At 58.6% G+C, this 17,057-nt stretch overlaps 1 protein-coding gene across 5 annotated transcripts in view; it reads left to right on the forward strand.

The window, feature by feature from the left end:
• The window catches only part of OGDH (oxoglutarate dehydrogenase), a 53,432-nt gene that overhangs the window by 13,075 nt on the left and 23,300 nt on the right, over positions 1–17,057 (forward strand). For 2 of the 5 annotated variants that reach the window (XM_032305505.1, XM_032305506.1), the window contains 3 exons: positions 8,110–8,301; positions 9,801–9,903; positions 15,314–15,358. In XM_032305505.1, the coding sequence (XP_032161396.1) occupies positions 8,110–8,301; positions 9,801–9,903; positions 15,314–15,358 (340 nt within the window). Of the gene's footprint in view, positions 1–8,109; positions 8,302–9,591; positions 9,683–9,800; positions 9,904–15,313; positions 15,359–17,057 lie in introns of all 5 variants that reach the window. The other 3 variants (XM_032305507.1, XM_032305509.1, XM_032305508.1) reach the window with 3 other exon arrangements.

Here is a 17,057-nt window from a genome sequence, read left to right on the forward strand (position 1 = left end):
TACCACACCTAATAGTTCACAAGATAACTCTCCAGCGTCTACTTCTCAGCCTCAGCCGGCTGTGCCTCTCTTAAAGCATATGTGCTGGTTTGGTTTGGTTTGAAGATTTTTATTTATTTACTTACTAATTTGAGAGAGAGTAAGTGAGAGAAAGCGCGCATGTGAGCAGGGGGAGGGAGAGGGAGAAGCGGGCTCCCTGCCAATGCGGGGCTCGATCCCAGGACGCTGAGATCATGACCTGAGCCGAAGGCAGAGGCTTAACCCACTGAGCCCCCCAGGCACCCCATGGAACACTTACATTTTTAAATGTTTCGTTGTGAATACTGGTGACGTCCATGAGCGGTTCTGAGCTGGGGCCCTCGTGCCCCTGGTGCATGGACAGGCCGCTGGCCCCGACTCTGCCCCCTCCCCGTCGTCACCTCCAGTCTAAATGCCTTATCCAGCACAGCCCACCGCTGGACCCCATTAGGAACCCTCAACGGGCGTTTTTTGTCAGCAGACCTCCCTCATGGGAGTCTCAGCTGTGTTGAGGACAAGTCAGATGACAGCATCTTTTTTTTTTTTAAGAGTTTATTCATTAGAGAGAACGCGCACACACACACAAGCAGGGGGAGCAGCAAGGAGATGCGGGGGGAGAAGCAGGCTCCCCACTGAGCAGGGAGCCCGATGTGGGGCTCGATCCCAGGACCCCTGGATCATGACCTGAGCCAAAGGCAGATGCCCAACCAGCTGAGCATCCCAGGCGCCAGAGCAGCTTATTTTTGTTTAAGTCTTAGAAATACTTGGAATGAAAGCCATATCGCTCCATCAGTATTTCAGACGTTGGGCACTGCCGGACCCCGTTTGTGTGCAAAGGCACGTCCCCCCCACCCCCTGACCACATACACACCAGCGGAGCGTGGTGTCAGCCCTGCGAGGGGAGACCCTGGCTTGCTCCCGGTGCTGGAGCTGGAGGGAGGCCCTCTCTGCCTCTTGCTGTCCCCGGAGCCGCAGAGCTTGCTTCCCCTGCCAGGCCTTCTTAGTGGCCTCAGCCCTCATCAGAAATAGTCTCTTCCTCTTCTCGTTAACCACACCCATTTCTGTGCTATCCGGGCTGCTCCAAGCACAGGGACAGGTCTGGTCCCGTGTGCTCCCTGCACCCAGACAGTCTCCAGACTCAGTCCCACGTCCTGCAGCCTGGACCATTCTGCCTCTTCGTTCCATGCTCGTGAGAGACAACCCCCTCGTTTCGTGTAAGAGAGCCAGGTGGGCAGAGCACAAGCACATCATCCCCCATTCACAGTGACACGTGCCTTTTTCCCTGCACCGTGCAGTTCTGAAGCCGCCCTGGCTGTGCCCAGAGACCTCTGTGCCGGCCTCAGCGACAGACACTCGCATAGTGCTGGCTCACAGGTACATGGTGGGATTTCAGTAATGTCATCCCTTGGTGGTGTGCTTGGCTTCCCCCATCAGCGGTACCTCAGCCACGGTGACCGGTGTGCGTGGAGGCACCCAGTAGGCGGGGTACCTTCTCTAGCGGCCGCAGGATGCTGATAGGGAGCCGGAGTTCACGGCCACGGTGCAGGGAACAGGAGGCAGTTTGCAGCCCAAGGCTGTGCGGTTGGAGCACAGGGGCGAGAGGCTGCGGGGAGACATGCTGGGGCAGGGGCCTTGTGCACACTGGCCTGGCCACCGCAGGGCCGCAGGTCTGCCTCTCCTGGAGGGGGCTGTAATGAGCCAAGCCCAGAGCCGTGTGAAGGTCTGCGGGCTCTTGGCTCTGCCGCCCTTGCGGGTTGAGAAGAAGGCCTCTACGCCACGTTGTTGTGACTCCCAGGGTCAGATTCTCTTGGCACCTGCGGGGACTGTGCTATGCGGGGACAGCCCCCCGAGGTCCTCTCTGGCAAGGTGTGAAGGGGCCACCAGCCTTCATCTTGAGCAGAGGCTGGGAGCAGCAGTCACAGTCAGGTCACACAGGGCAGAGCCGAGGCAGCTTTCCTTTGCTTGTGTTGGGGGTCGCTGAGGTTCCGCTCGTGCGCCCACAGGGAGGGAAGGTAGCAGAGGTCGTCTGAAGACGTTCCCTCCCCTGTGCGGTGCTGGGCCTTCAACACGACGGTGTCACTGTGAGTGAGTGGGTACCCAGGTAGAACCTCGAATTTTAACTGCTTGCGTAGAGATGGCTCCGTGGCAACAAGTCAGGCAGGCCCGGACCCCAGGGCACTGCCAGTCCCTGCCTCCCAGACACGGTGCTGGGCCGGTCACAGCCCTGCCAGCAGATGGAGGGGTGAGAGCCACATGGTGGGACATTGGGGTGGGCACACACAGCGTTTTCAGGGAAGGCCGCGACCCAGCAGTTGGCACAACGAGGGCACATCGGGCGGGCATGAGGACCGTCCAGTGCAGCCTTCTCATACACAGCGGGGACAGGGGACGCAGAGCCACGCCCCGTGGCTGGGCCACTGGGCTCAGTGACCTGAACGCAGTGCAGAGCTTCTAGCACACCTTCTACGTGGGAGGAGCCCATGTGCAGGGGGCTAGGGAGGACAGGAGCTTCACAGTGGCCCCCGGCAGCCCGCGAGCCACCAGTGACCACCCTCTGCTTGAGGAGCTGCCCCCATCGGTCTGTTCAACCGAATTAGTCTGAAGCAGCCGAACCCTTGCTCCAGGATGGCCGCGGGCCGCTTCCCACCCTGACACTTGTGCTGGTGGTGCAAGGAAGCACTGTCGGTACCAGGACTTAACCATCAGTCGTTCATCAAGGGGCAGGGATCCGACCCAGACCCGCACTCCCTCGGCCTTGCACTGGCCTTTGCGCCCAGGGATTGGTCCAGTCCAGAAGCTGCCTTACCCACCTCCAGGCTGGCTTTATGCCAGGGCCCTTGGCAGGGTGCTGCCAGAGGGTGGTGGTGGCATCTGGTGACCTGCCAGGCCGGGGTGCTCCATGCGGGCAGGTAGGGCCCGGTGGACAGGAAGAGACGGGGTGGTCAGCCCAGAAACCAGCGGCGTGGAGTCGGTGGCTGGAGTAGAGCTCAGTAGTCCCAGGGTGGAGCGTTGACCCTCAGCATCTAGAGCAGCTCCACATGCCCTGGGGCTGCTTGTCACGGTGCGGTGAGGTTTGCGGGTACAGGGGTGGGTCTCTCTGCTTGCCACGAGGATCTGGTACACACGCAGCCAGAGCGGCTTCCCTGGCCTGGCCTGGCCCGGCCCTGCCCAGCCCGCGGGAGGCAGGCTCGCCACCGCCATGCGCTCGTGTCCCTGGGGCCCTGAGGTCGCGCGCTCATGCTGGCTGCCATGTCAGACACACCCGGGGCCTTCAGGCGGGTGATGGGGCTCAGGGTGGCATGTTTGCCGCCCCTCTGATACTGCAGCGCTCCGTGAACGGCCGGGAACCGGGCCCCGAGGCGCCTGTGACCTGCTGACAGTGAGGGCAGAGTGCGTCTGCCTCCCTGCCCGCTCCCCCGTCTGCTGCGCCCACCTGCGCCAGCACCCTTTGCAGGTTGAGGGGGGCGCCTCTGCATTCTGGAGGCCACGGGTGTCTACAGCTGACACCTCACCTGGCACCACGCCTGACCCCGCACCTGCCACCTACCCCCCACCCAGGCACCACAGCATACTGGTCCGGCTGCTCTCCCTGTGGCAGAGCCTGAACCTGTCCGAGTTTGACTCGGGTGTGCTGAGCGCCTGCTGTGTGCAAAGCCTGGAGTAGCTTCCTGAGGGACGTGTGTGTGGCTTTCGAAGGGCTTTCTCTGCTTAGAGTGGAGACGGGGTATGACGACCAGGAGAGCCCCTTGAGGTTGCGGGAAGTCTGGGGGTGTGAGGCTGCTGGCTTTTGGAACAGAGCTTTGCAGACCATAGGTGGATGTTTTCGTTTATCTGAAATTCAGAGTAAGAATTCTAGTGGTGTGGGGGGGGGGGGTTGTTTTTTATTTGTTTTGTTTTTCTGGTGTATTTTGGATCAGAATACTCTACCTATTTATACTCAAAACCTCCTGTGTTTTGGTGAGGTCATTTCGGCAACAAGTGATGGTCTCAGCCCCACTCGTGGGAGGGGGTGGCAGGCCCACACCTCCACTGATTGCTGTCCCCTCTTCCCGTGTAGCCTGTGGTCTGGCTGCAGCTGACTCTCCAGTCCTGTCTCTACCAAGTCACCCTGTCCTGCAGGGCTCACGGCACTGGCTGCCCCTGAGGTGCCATCTTGTTCCATGTCCACCCCATTCTGTTTCCTGAGAGAGGGGCTCCTGGTGGTCGTCCACCTGTCCCCAAACCTGAAAGCCGGCTGCATGGAGGTGGCCTCAAGCTGGTTTCCCTGGGACTGAACTGTCCAAGAGCACTGCCAGGGTACATCATGGGTGCCTTTGGGAAAACTGTTCCCGTGCGGGCAAAATGTCACTGGAAGCCTCCTGTCCTGCGAGACTCCCCTGGGCAGGTGCCTTCTCTCATCCTCCCTTCAGACCACCACTCCCTCTCCAGCGGTGGACGGGGGACGGAGTGTCCGTTAATTGCCACTGCTAGGTTCAAGGGCAGGCAGTGGGACAGAGCATTTCCTTGGTGGGTTAGTTGTGCACCAGTAGCAGATGGAGAGGTTGGCAATGGGGTGTCTGGACCCTCGGCGTGAGTCTGGTGGCTGGGGGCTTGTGTTGCAGGGCTGTGGACGGGGCTGGGACTCCCTCCCGGCTCGGTCTGACACGGAAGGCCACCCTCTGGGCCCAAGTACCGCAGCCAGTGTCGGCGGTGCCTTGTTGGTTGAGTGTGTTCCAGAGACGGGACTAGACGTGCTGCTGGCATCTGCGCTGAGAGGTCATCCCGCCGGCCGATCCCCAGGCTTCCCTTCCCTGTCTGCTTTGTCACTGCAGTTAGTGCTCAAGCACAGGTCACCACGCCACAGGGTTAAGGTGTCCAGAGAAGAGGAGCGAGTTTGGCTCAGAGAGGAAAGCACATGTGCCGCTTGCACATGCGCACATGCACACGGGGTTTTTCTCAGTAAGACACTTGGGGCCACTCGCCGCGATGGCACAAAGGCCTCACATTGCCAGGCTCAAGGAGCAGATGGGCAGGGATAGCTGTCCTCTTCTGGAAGCTTCCTCCTCTCAGAGGGAGGGGCTCCCCTGACTGGCCCCTCGCGGTCACCGCTCCACTGAGTGCAGCAGTGGCGAGCACGCGGGTCTGAGAACCTGCTGCTGAGGTGTGTGCCGGCGAGGGCTGTGGTGCTCGGACAGGAAGCCCTCTCCGGGCGGTGCCGAGGACCCGTGTTCCCCCGTGTTCGGGGCCCGGGGTGAGGGACAGAGGGAGACAGGGAGAGAGAGGCTCCTTGGGGAGCAGAAACCACCAGAAGGATGGGAGCGGTTGTGTGGGGTGGGGAGGCCTGCCGCCAAAATGTGACCTCCGCTTGCAGAGACTTTCCAGCCAGTTCTGGTGAGGGTTGACAGCCATCGAAACATGCCCGTCTCGGTTTGCGGGGCGGTGGGTGTGCAAATGAACAGACACGCCGCCCCAAACTGCCGCTTGCAGAGATCCGCGTGTGAAAGCCCCCCAGTTCTTGGTGGCAGGGGGCTCGCTGCTTCTGTGGGGACAGCTCACCGGAGGGCAGGTGCCCAGCCTCGGGGGGTGGTGAGTGACGGGAACCGGGCGCCACATTCCGGCCTCTGTCCTCCTGCGGACTCCCTCCTCTGCAGGACTGGTGTGAACCAGTTTCTTCTGCCTCCAGCACCAGCCCTGCGCTTGTCCTCAGCCAATTGGAAGTCACCTGGAGTTTTATTCCGAGCACAAAAGAAGGTCAGAGGGAGGAGGCCCGATGGTGGCAATGATCCCCCCCAATCCCCACTTTCCGGGGCCGGGCTGGGTGGGGCCCCTGCCGCTATTATCTCCTGGCCGTGCCCTCCGCATCTGCTGGAGAGGCCTTTCATTTCTGCGTTTCCTTGGCGGGGTGGGCGGGTGAGCGATGCTATCGATGGGAGGGCTGCCCACTGTCCCGTGTCCCTGCAGCCATCCCTGTGACCTGGCTGTCCCAGTGCCCTGGGCAGCACGCTGTTGGCTTTTAAGCCTCACTGCCACCTCGGAGGGGCTCCTTCTGGGCCAGGCCCTCGGTCACTGGAGGCCTGGACGGAGGCCAGGGAGAGCCCTGGGTCCGAGCCACTCCCCAGATGCAAGGGCTCATTCAGATGTGCTGGACAAGCCCCACGGGGACAAGAGGATGTGGGGGTCCAGTGTGTTAGCTTGTTGTGTGCCCGTCCTGAACCAGGTGGGAGCTGGGAGGCAGCCTTCCCTTCCCCCACTCAGGAGGCCTCTCTTTCTCTTCAGTAACGAAGGCAGCTGTCTTCCCGGGTAGACAGGCTTTCACTGGTGTCACAGGCAGGCCAGGCTGGTGGGGGAAGGGGGCGGGGATGGCCTGGACCCCCGGGTCCTGGATCGTATTGGGTGCCCCAGCTGTCAGGTTTCGTGCGGCACAGGGCGCTGTACGTGGGCATGAAGGCAGGTGCCAGGAGAGAGCCCGTCTACCATCAGTTGACACGCTGCAAATGAGCTGGAAAAGTAAAAGCAATAAAAGCTTGACTAACAAGTTAAAACATTTTACAATTGTTATCCAGACACAAAGGCACATAAAGTGTGCAACTCAGTATTGGACGGTCATCCCACTAATGGTTTGATTTTTGAGAATGACCTTTTCTGAATACAAAAGGAGGAAGTTCTCGTAGAATGTTCTAAAACGTTTCGCCTGGCTCCCTCCAAAGCAGTTACAGGGAGAGACCAGACTGCCCCACAGGAGGCAGTGCGCCAGGCCTGCGCTGGTGACAGGCTTGTGACCGGTCACACAGGGGCCCCGAACAGCTGAACTGAACCTGCCTGAGAAAGCGAGAAGGCGGTGAGGACCCGCACCATGGTCTCGGTCACATACGGTCCACCTGTGCGGTTCCCACCAAGCCCTGGCCCAGCTGCTCCAGACGGCGTCCTGATGGCTCATCCTGGGATGGCGAGCACAGAAGTCAGCGATATTGGTCCCGGGTCTAAATCGTACTCTTGGAGGAACCTCAGACACTGAGGGAAGACAGCGTTCCTGTGTCTGAACTTGCTGGTTTCCAGTAGTGCTCTTCCCAGAGGAACGTCCCTCAGCCTTCATCCCTCTGAGCTCAGAAACACATTTTTGAGACCTCACATCTTTGCCTGAGTTGACAAACTACTGTAGTTCGCGGTGTTCCTTTAAATTGCAAATGGGACCTTCCGAGCACGGAATACCGAGGACAGAAGAACAGACGGAACCAGGATCGCGATAGCACAAGGCGGTTGGGAGCAGCGGTCACCCCGGTGACGCTCTCACTGCCGACAGGTTATGGTCTGGGTGTCCTTAACCGTGTGTTTCGCTCTCGACGACAGACCTGTGAGGGTTATTCGGGGCTGTCCTCCCCTCACGGGACGGAGCACAGGAAGTTGGGTGACTCACCCACGTGTCGGAGCTGAGATCCAAGTTCTATCCCTGAGCACGTGCCCCCGGTGGCTCCTAAGTGGCCCTCCTGAGTTAGGGGCGAGGCTGCCTCGCCAGCGGCCAGTGAGGGAGCATGGCAGCCTTCCACACGTGAGCCCTTCACGCCTTCCAAGGGCCTCATTCTGTCTTGCACTTGGGAACACAAGCACGAGCAAGGCCAGCCCAGGCCCCCCAACACTGTGTCCAGCCTCTGCGTTTGGAGAGACACTTGGAAGGCTTGGTCCCCTTTAGGTGGTCCCGTCGGAGCAGCTGCAGACCCGCAGATAAGGGCCAGGAGCTCCGGTCTTCCAGATAGCTGGGCCGGGGCAGATGGGCTAGGAAGGTCTCTGTTCCCCTGCATCCTGGCCGCCCACCGCAGAAGCAATCATTACGGCTCTGGAGTGCTGCGGCCTTGGGCCTGTGGGGTTTTGATGGCAGGGCCGCCTCGCATCGCCTGCATCTTAGGGCCAGGAGAAAGGGGGCATCCCGGGGGCCCCACCCTGCAGGGGTGCAGTCAGGCCGTCCGATTAGGAGTGAGTTGGCCCAGCCAGCCTGCCGGTGGGCGGATATAACTGGGACGTGGCTTGCCTGCCAGGAACACTGCTCTTTGGGGCTAAAAATGAGTCCTACGTCCTAGGTGAGCCATGGGGTAACGCGAGTTCCTTCTTTGTCTTTAGTCATGGGACATTTTTTTCCGAAACACCAATGCTGGAGCGCCGCCGGGCACCGCCTACCAGAGCCCGCTCCCCCTGAGCCCGGGCTCCCTGTCCGCCATGGCGCGAGCGCAGCCTCTGGTGGATGCGCAGCCCAACGTGGACAAGCTGGTGGAAGACCACCTGGCCGTGCAGTCTCTCATCAGAGCCTACCAGGTAAGGCTGCACCCACCGGCTGCCAGTGCCCCAGTGACGTGTCCTGGAGCCAGCGCGCTGTCCCTGCCCGGGAGCCCAGGGAGGCAGAAACGAACCATGCCCAGAGCAGAGGAGCTGGGGATAGCCAGTCTGCCCCTGCCTGAGCACGTCCTTGCCACCCGTAGCCCCTGCCCTGCAGATAGCTCCTTTTTCTTTCCATAAGTTGACAAGAAAAATTCGTGGGCAGGAGAAAACGGTCCTTGCCAGGGTCTCGAGGGGGACTGCTGCTCACCAGGAGGGAGCAGGGACCGGCAGGGGTGCACCCCCCCTCTCAGTCGCCAGCACCCACATACGACAGGAGGAAATGAACCCGGGGAGTTTGGGACAGGAGCAGAGCCCATGGCTGCATGAGCAGGGCTGAGGGGCAGGCTGGTGTCCTGGAGCCTTCCAGTTAGCAGTCCGCGCCATCAGATGCTGGTGGGCAGGACATGCGGGGCTCCCCTGACCTTTCTCCACCTGGCAGGGAAGAGCCCAGAATTCATACCGGAAGGCTGGTTCTGAGAGAAGCTCTGAGGACAGGAGGAGAAATCGGGTCTGGGGGTTCCCTTCCAGGGTCCCAGGGCACCTGGGCTCACATGGAGTTCTTATCTCTTCTGGGCGCATTTCCAGGAGACGCCACAGATCAGGGCAGGCGGCACAGGCCGGGCAGTGGGTCCTGGCAAGTCGACAGACACCGCAAGCCACGTGGCTGGCATGGCCCTGTGCTCTGGAGTCTTGTTCAGTGGGTGTTTCTGGAGGAAGGAGATGCATTTGGTGGCTTCTGACCGTTGCCTGGCTCGTGTAGCCTCGTTAACTTCACACAGTCCCAGGTCCCCCTCTGCAGCCGCCTGCTCTCACACTGCTAGCAGAGTCCTGGGTCAGGCAGCCAACGCTTGAGGTTGGGCGGGATTGTCTTCCTCCTTTTCCTTCTTAGTTCAGTTCAGATGCTGAAGCCTCTGCCCCTCAGCGCGGCCTGCGCTCCTGTCCTTGGGGGCACTGGTGTGCTGAGCTACACAACCCTACGGGGGCGTCAGCCCCTAGCGGGCCCCACTTGGTTTATCCAGGGAAACTCAAGGATCCCCCGAACCGCCAAGTTCACTGTGACCCAAGTTTATCTCTGTTTACAAGCACAAGAGCACTTTCATGATAAAATATTCGAAGGCTTTTTTTAACTGATTTTGTTATTTTGGGTTAAGGTTTGACCAAGTGTGACTTTTCCCCCCCCACAGCCCGCGGGTCCTGCTTAACCACTGCTTGTGTTATTGCTTCCAGGTCAGGGGTCACCACATTGCAAAACTTGATCCTCTCGGAATTAGTTGTGTAAATTTTGATGATGCTCCGGTAACTGTTTCTTCAAACGTGGGTGAGAATTGATCTGTAAACGCTAATTTTAATGTAATTTTACTTTTTTTTACCCCTTCCCTCTTTTTTTTCTCCTGTCCTTTTGTGTGTGTCCCCCTCCCTCGCTGGCCCGTCCGTAGATACGAGGGCACCATGTAGCGCAGCTGGACCCCCTGGGGATTTTGGACGCCGATCTGGACTCGTCCGTGCCCGCTGACATTATCTCCTCCACAGACAAACTTGGTGAGGGTCTGGGAGCGGCCAGCGCCGCGCTGCTTAGCTGCTCCGATCACAGCTGTGACGGCCAGGACGTCCTCAGACGGAAGGGAGAGGCTCTTAAGTTTCCTTCATTCTGATCACTTGAAATTTAGCGGGTTTGGGGCAAGTTACTTTTATCCCAGCTTTTCACACAGATTCTGTGAGCTCAATTGTCTAAGTCTCAAAATTGGAGTACAACTCGGGGCAGACCCGGTTTGTGACACGAGAGATGACCTCCCGGGCAGGCGGGTCACGTGACGTGCCAGAGGCCGGCTCTGCTGGCTTAGTTTCCAAATCCCAGTGTGGCACGGCCTCTGCCTGAAACGGCCTCGCTCTGGACTGTCGTCACGTGCGGTGCTCTTGGCGCACGGCACGACCTGCCTTTAACGGGCGAGTTCCAGAGTGCGCTGTGCACTGGGTGTCGATTCCCAAACGCTGGTGATCACACTGAGGAAGGAAACTTTGGAAGGCATCCCGGCGCGCGGGGAGGTGCGTGGCGCTCAGGCAGTTGCTGCCCCGCGTCCCCGCTACCTCCTCTGCCGCCGCGAAGCACACATAAGTGCAGCTGGGCTCACCCTGCGGTTGCTTTCTCAAGTTAATCTGCTCTCGGTCACCGTGCCGCTAACCTGTGCTGAGATGACTGATCCGGAAATGGCCACGTGTCCATCAGACGCACCGTGCATGCTAATAAAACTCACGATTGCCTACCTGCCTAATGCTATTCTCCGGGAGGGGACAGAACTCGCCTCCTCGAGCACTGGTCTCTAACCTTCTGTGATACCCAGCACCCCGTAGACGTCGCTGGGCTGGGTGTGGGTGGTCAGGCTCCAGCCAGGTAAGGCGAGGTTTCAGACAGGGTCAGCTCCAGGGTACGTGTTAGCTAGTGGTCTGTCCCTGCCGTCTTCACTGGAGGAAACTGCCGGAGGCTGCCGGGGCCGCTTCCCCTCGCTTCCTCCTCCCTGCGCAGCCCCAGCAGCACCCCAGCACCGTGCAACCTGTGCTCACCTATCCTGAAGCCCCTCAGCGCCCCCCCAGTTGTTGAAGTTGGGGCCTCTCTCCAGAGAGGGGTGAGGGCCTCATGCACCAGGACACCGCAAGGCATTCCAACAGGAAGGGGACACGGCAGGTAGGGGTGGCCTGTCCTGCCCCAAACTGCAGCACCGCAGTGGCTCCTTTGTTACATGGGCGCCGCCCTGGTGGTCCTGCGCTCTCACTCGAACTTCAGGGAGCAGGGTGCGAAGCTCTGCTCTGTCCCACATTGAGACTAGTCACGGCAGGACAGACCCGCAGCCCACAGGCACCGGCAGAGTTGCTCAGAGGTCCCCCGACGCTCCCAGCCCGGCTAGTCTGTGGAGGCTGGGACGCCTGGCCGTGCCCCAGTGTCCCTGTCCCGGTGCTGTTCGAGGGCAGAGGCAGGAATGGGAGCAGGGCCTCTGTCATGCTTCCCACTTCGCTCCCGGCCACCGTGGCCTCACTTTCCTAGTGTCGTGTCCCCAAGCGTTTCTGGTGCACCAGGACAGCCACACAGACGTGGCCCCAGAGCCCCCGGGCTCCTTTGTGGAAGAGATGTGGCCTCTCCTGGCCAGGAGCCCTTCAGAACCGCCCAGAGCAAGTCGGGGGCAGCCCCTGCTCTGCAGAGGAAAGTGCAATTTCATCCTGAGAATTTGAAATGGTTGTGATGAGTTTGTTCTTGAGGTATAAAAAATGGAAATAGTGAACCTGCAGGAAAGTTGCTTGAATTGTGTCACCTTTGGTGCGTGCACGTCTTTGGGAAAATAGCCAGCCCGTCGCGCCCGCTGCTCGTGCACTTGGACACTTCTGGGTGCTTCCATGCCCCTCGCCGCCTCTAGGCCACGGGCCTGGCCTCAGAGCCAGCTCCCCTGGCAGGAACCCCAGCTCAGGATGTGTCGCACCTCCTCGTCTGTGAGGCTGTTTGAGAATCGTACTCTTAGAACAGTGCCTGGAGCGTCCCACGCTCCGCAGATCTGTGAACTAGTACAATTATGATCAGACTTTCGAGCCAGGTAGCTGCCAGGCCGTCTGGTAATGAGGTGAATTCAGAAACCGAGGGACGGAGCAAGCAGCCCGGGGCCACCCCCAAGTTGGTTTTGGTGAGAGAGCCCCAGAGCTGGGGCTGGAGCAGGGTAGCCTGCGTGTCTGCGTGGAGCCTGGGTCCCCCTCGTGCCTCCTCCGGGCTGAACTCCCCTTCTCCCTGGGGGTGCAGGCACAGCTTCTCCATCCTCTTGTGGGGAGCCCAGGCTCGGGAGATGCTCCCTCCGCACACGTCTGAGAGCACGCTGTGCTGCTGGAGAAGCAGGTGGGCAGAGGGGCAGCTGTGGGCAGGCGTGTGAGCCCAGGGCTAGGCAGCCGGCTGTCTCCAGGGCTGCAGACACTGGTCTGCAGTGCGAGCAGGGCTGTGTGCTCCCAGGTGTTTGTGTAAAGTAGTTACCGTTAAGGTCTTGGCCTTTGACTGGTTTGGAGAGGGTTGGGAATTGCAGACCTAGAGTCCCTACCCTGATGTCACACGCGTCCTCCTGGCCCCCGAAGTAATGGTTGGAGAGAGAACTCACGGGCAGGCTCTTACCAGTCACAGCAGACTCGGCTGGTTTGCAGGGCTCCTGGGTGGCCGGGATGCTGGGGTCACCAGCAGATGCACTCACAGAAATACCGCCTGCTGCCAGTGAGGACTGGTGACTGTAATTGAGATTTTAAGTTTAAACCAGCGTTTGTACAGTTTCTCAACTGGCCCGTGATTGGGTGGACGGTCACTAACAATGGGGCGCCTTTTCCTCAGGGTGTGTGTTATCAGTAACGTGGCCTTGGATCTGTACCCTTTTTTCCTGTCAAACCCACACCCATGGAGGAGGGTGGGGAGCATGGACTCGAGGTGCCTGGGCACACATTCCTCCTCGCATCCCTCGGGAGGTCCAGACAGGTTCAGGTTTCCTAGCAAGGCCTACCTGGTTGGCCCTAAATTAGGGTCGGGGTATGGGTCTCGATGGAAAGCTCCAGACAGAGTCCTGCAGGTTGGGCTCTTTGCCATCTTCACCACAGACAAACTGGACATAGTCACACCTGTGTCGTGTGCAGGCTGGCATGCTCGTTTCGCTCTCATGGGAGGGAGCTGAGCCACCACCACCCTCCACTGGTCTGGGATGTGCAGAAAGGTCCCATTGACCTGCCACCCGTGTCCAGCGTTCACGTGTGGCGCATGAATTAGACTCCAGCTTTGATGTCCCGGCGTTTGTGGTCTGGGTAGATGCATGCTGCACACGGTGACAGGGGTCACAGCCCTTTAGTGTGATGGGAGGTTTCTACACACAGGGGAGCCTGGAAGAGATTCTGTAGATCACAGGGAGGAAACCTGGGTGCCCCAGTACACCGAGGAGCTCCAGGGGCTCGCTCTGTGGCCGCACTGGCTCTCCTTTGCTGGTCTGGGGCTTCTGGTCAAGTTCACTTGCCGAGACACCTCTGTTACCGTGAGCGCCGTGTCTGGGTAACGACGGCGCGCACACCTTCACGCTCACTGTCCTCTGAGCTGTCGGGCAGTCATCCCATCGCAGCACCGTGGCGGGTAGTGTTTAAGAGTGAGAAGTCAGGAGTGTGGTGAGAGTTACCAAAACGAGACCCAGAGACAGCAAGTGAGCAAATACTGTTGGAGAAACGGGGCTAGTGGGTGTGCTGGGCACAGGGCTGCCACAAAGTTGTAAATACCTAAAACTTGTTAAAAAACAAAAAACCGAACAGGAGAAAACCAGAAAAGCTCCGTATCTGTGAAGCACGATAGAACAAGGTGTCCCTGTAGCGCGGGGCCCATTCAGAAGCCAAAAATCCTAGCACCACTCTGACCACGTCCCTGGTTTTGCTTTTTCCGGCATGGCTGGGGCTGTGCTGTCCTGCTGTCCTTCTAGAGCGCTCCGTGTCCGCCACAGCCACTTCTGCTCCTTTGACATCTGGGGAGAATAACCAAAAATAGAGTTGATCGTTAGCTTTCCTAATTTTGGAGTGACACGGAGCCGTTCACTTGACATCTGTGGGCTGCCGTGTGCTGGGGATCAGCCTCATGCCGAGCTAAGGTCACAGGGGTCATGTCGTGCGGAGGCGTCCTCCCGGATGCCCAGAGAGCCCGGGGCCACCATGGTCGAATCCTACCCGCTCATGTCTCCTGCAGTGTCGTGCACACATCAGGAAGGAACATGTGGGTTGCAGGGATCCCCGTGTGTTCTCTGCAGGTGACACACACGCACTGGCTATTCCTGTCTCCTGTTAGTTCTACCAGGAAGTACAGATCAGAATGAGAGCATCCACCAGTACCCGAAGTGAACAGACATCAGCATTTCAAGACATTCCTTGTGTGGCCTGTAGAGTTTCTAACCGACAGGGCTTGCTGGCAGTTCTGTTGGGGTTGAGCGTCGTCCTTTGTCTTGGTTCTGAGGATTGAAGGAGAGAAAGGAACATTCTTTCTTCTTGCCCTTAAGCAAAGCGTCCAGACTTCTGTGTGGAACTTGGATGATCTGTTGTCTTAAGAGCCACCAGCTCTGCGGTCCTTGCTGTGTGCTGCTGTCCCCACGGGAGAGGGGGAGGGCTTGCCCACACAGAGCAGGGGACTCTGCACTTCTGGTGGCCGTGAGCACGCCCCCCACCACTCAGCCACCAGTCCTTGCGTGCCCTGCCACCACGACCCTCTCCCACCCCAGCCCCCAGGCTCATGCTCCTGAGGCACCAGGGACAGGAGAAGGAAAGTGCTTTGTGTGCCCAGATGGACACCCTGGCTTTCACCAGTGGCCCAGAAGGCATCCAGGAATGGTACAGAGCCCTGAAACGTTTGCCGCAGGAGGACCATGGGCGGTCCTGTGCAGCTGAGCTCCCTCCTGGTTCTGCCTTGTCACTGAGGAGGGACTAAGGACCCACCTCTGTCCTTCAGAACCTGTCAGAATCCAGAACGGGGTTAGGGTCTGGTCCATTCCCTGCTGCTTTGGTTCTGAGGATGGTCTGCTAGAAATTAGGCCTTTCTGGTTTTGTCCCCTGGTTTTGTCACCCCGAAGTGGGCTAGGTGGGTGGGTTCGACTCCCCAGGAGAGCGCTGTGTCAGCCCTTCCTTCAAGACGGGGAGGCGAGGAGGTCTTCCCTGTGCAGGAAGCGGCCTTTCCCTCCTGTGGGCTCACCTCATTCTGGCTGTTTCTGAGCAGCTCCCACATGCACCCAGTCGCTGTCGGCCCCCCAAGCCCCACCCTGTTCCCCTTCAGTGTCTGTCTGTGTGGCGTTGTCTGTCCCCCCCCCCCCCCCCCCCCCGTGACCGCGGTGACAGTGCAGGGTTGGGATGTCCGGGTCTGGAACTAACTCTCGCTGTCTTTTTCCTTCTGCGCTCACCCACGCCACCTCACTCTGCCTCTCAGACCTTGCAGTGTTCAAGGAACGACTCCGAATGCTAACAGTAGGAGGTAGGAAAATAACGCGCCCTTCACCTCTCCAGAGCTGAGGACCTCATTTGAGCAGGATGTGCAACTTTTCCCAGCATGCCATTTGGGGAAAGTTGGCTGTTCCTTGTCCTCACATGCATTGTCCCATCACTCCACTCTCACCCAGCAGGGGGCGCCACTTCTGTGTCATTTCTGTTCCTGTCCATTCTCACCTCCCGTGTGTCTCGCTGCTGCTTTGCTGAGCTTGTCTCCAGTGCAGGCCACCTGGAGCTCCTGCCCAGCGGGCCGGGGCGGAGGCCACACGGCGTCTGCATGTCAGCACACCCTCTCCTCCACCTTCCGTGCTGTGCCTTCGACTGGGCTCTGGATTCTTTCTGGTTCTGTTTCTGGGGCATTTGGGACAAGATTCTCTTTTGATCTTCCCATGTTTGAAGGACAACTAAAGTACTGATAGAAACTTACTTCATGACATAAGGAATCCTCAGTGACCCGTGGTTCTGGGCAAAACACTTTGAAGAATCCAGAGTGAGGGCTGGGGTCCATCTGCCTGTTGTCACGCCCCTGGTGGCTAGTCTTCCTTCCATGCTAGGTGGCCCTGGGCAGTTCTCTTTTTCCTCCATCTCACCACAGCTGTGAGACCCCAGTTCTGATGACACTTTGTTTCACGATCATTGTGGATTCATAGGCAGTTGTAAGAATTCGCAGAGATCCTCCTGCCTTGAGGCCCGTCCCATGGTGACATCCTGTAAACCATAGCGCGTCCCACCAGGGTGCTGGCCAGGCCAGTCGGGGCCTTCCTGTAGCCTTCCTTAGCCACACCCGCCTTCCCTCCATCCTCCTCCTATTCGGCCCCGGCAACCAAGATCCTGGGCTCCATTTCTGGAGCATTTTTGGCAGTGCAAGGACGTTATGCAGATGGGACTACAGTGTATAACATTTGGGAATTGGCAGTTTTCAGTCAACCCAGTTTTTCTGGGGTTCAAGCCAGGTGGGTTTGTAACACTGGTTTGTCCCTTCTTGCTGAGCATAACCCTCTCTGTGGGTGTCCCACATGTCGCTGTTCACTCAAGGACCTTGGCATTGTTCCCGTTTTCTTTTTTTTTTTTAAGATGTGTTTATTTATTTTAGAGGGAGAGTATACGTGGAGGGAGGGATAGAGGGAGAGAGAAGACCCACACTGAGTGCAGAACCCATAGCCTGACGGTGGACTCCGTCTCACAACCCGGGGATCATGACCTCAGCTGAAATCCCGCTGGCCACTTCTCCTTCTCAGCCACCCAGACACCGCTCTATGTATTTTTCTAATGGTTCTCCAGTTTTGCATTTTACATTTAAATCTTTGATCCATTTTGAGTTAGTTTCTGGATAAAAACTGAATTTTAGGTCGAGGGGGGTTTTTTTTGTTGATTTTGGGGGAGTTTTTTTGGCTGTGGTTGTCCGGTTGCCCCAACACCTGGAAAGTTTGTCTTCCCTCTGTTGAATTGCTTTTGCATTTTTGTCAAAAGTCAGTTGGATTGACTTGCACCAATCTGTCCCTGGGTTCTCGATCCTTTCCTATAGTCTCTGTACCTGTTCCCCCACCACTGAAACTCTCTTGGTTACCCTAACTACTGAGCTTTATTTTCCTGCTTCGGAACTGTTGTGGCTGTTCTAGGGCCTTTCTCTTTCAGATGAGTTTGAGAAGCAGCTTGTCTGTTCACACAAGTTGCTGACATTTTGG

Source organism: Mustela erminea, chromosome 11, assembly GCF_009829155.1.
Source record: "Mustela erminea isolate mMusErm1 chromosome 11, mMusErm1.Pri, whole genome shotgun sequence".
Classification (NCBI taxonomy): Eukaryota; Metazoa; Chordata; class Mammalia; order Carnivora; family Mustelidae; genus Mustela; species Mustela erminea.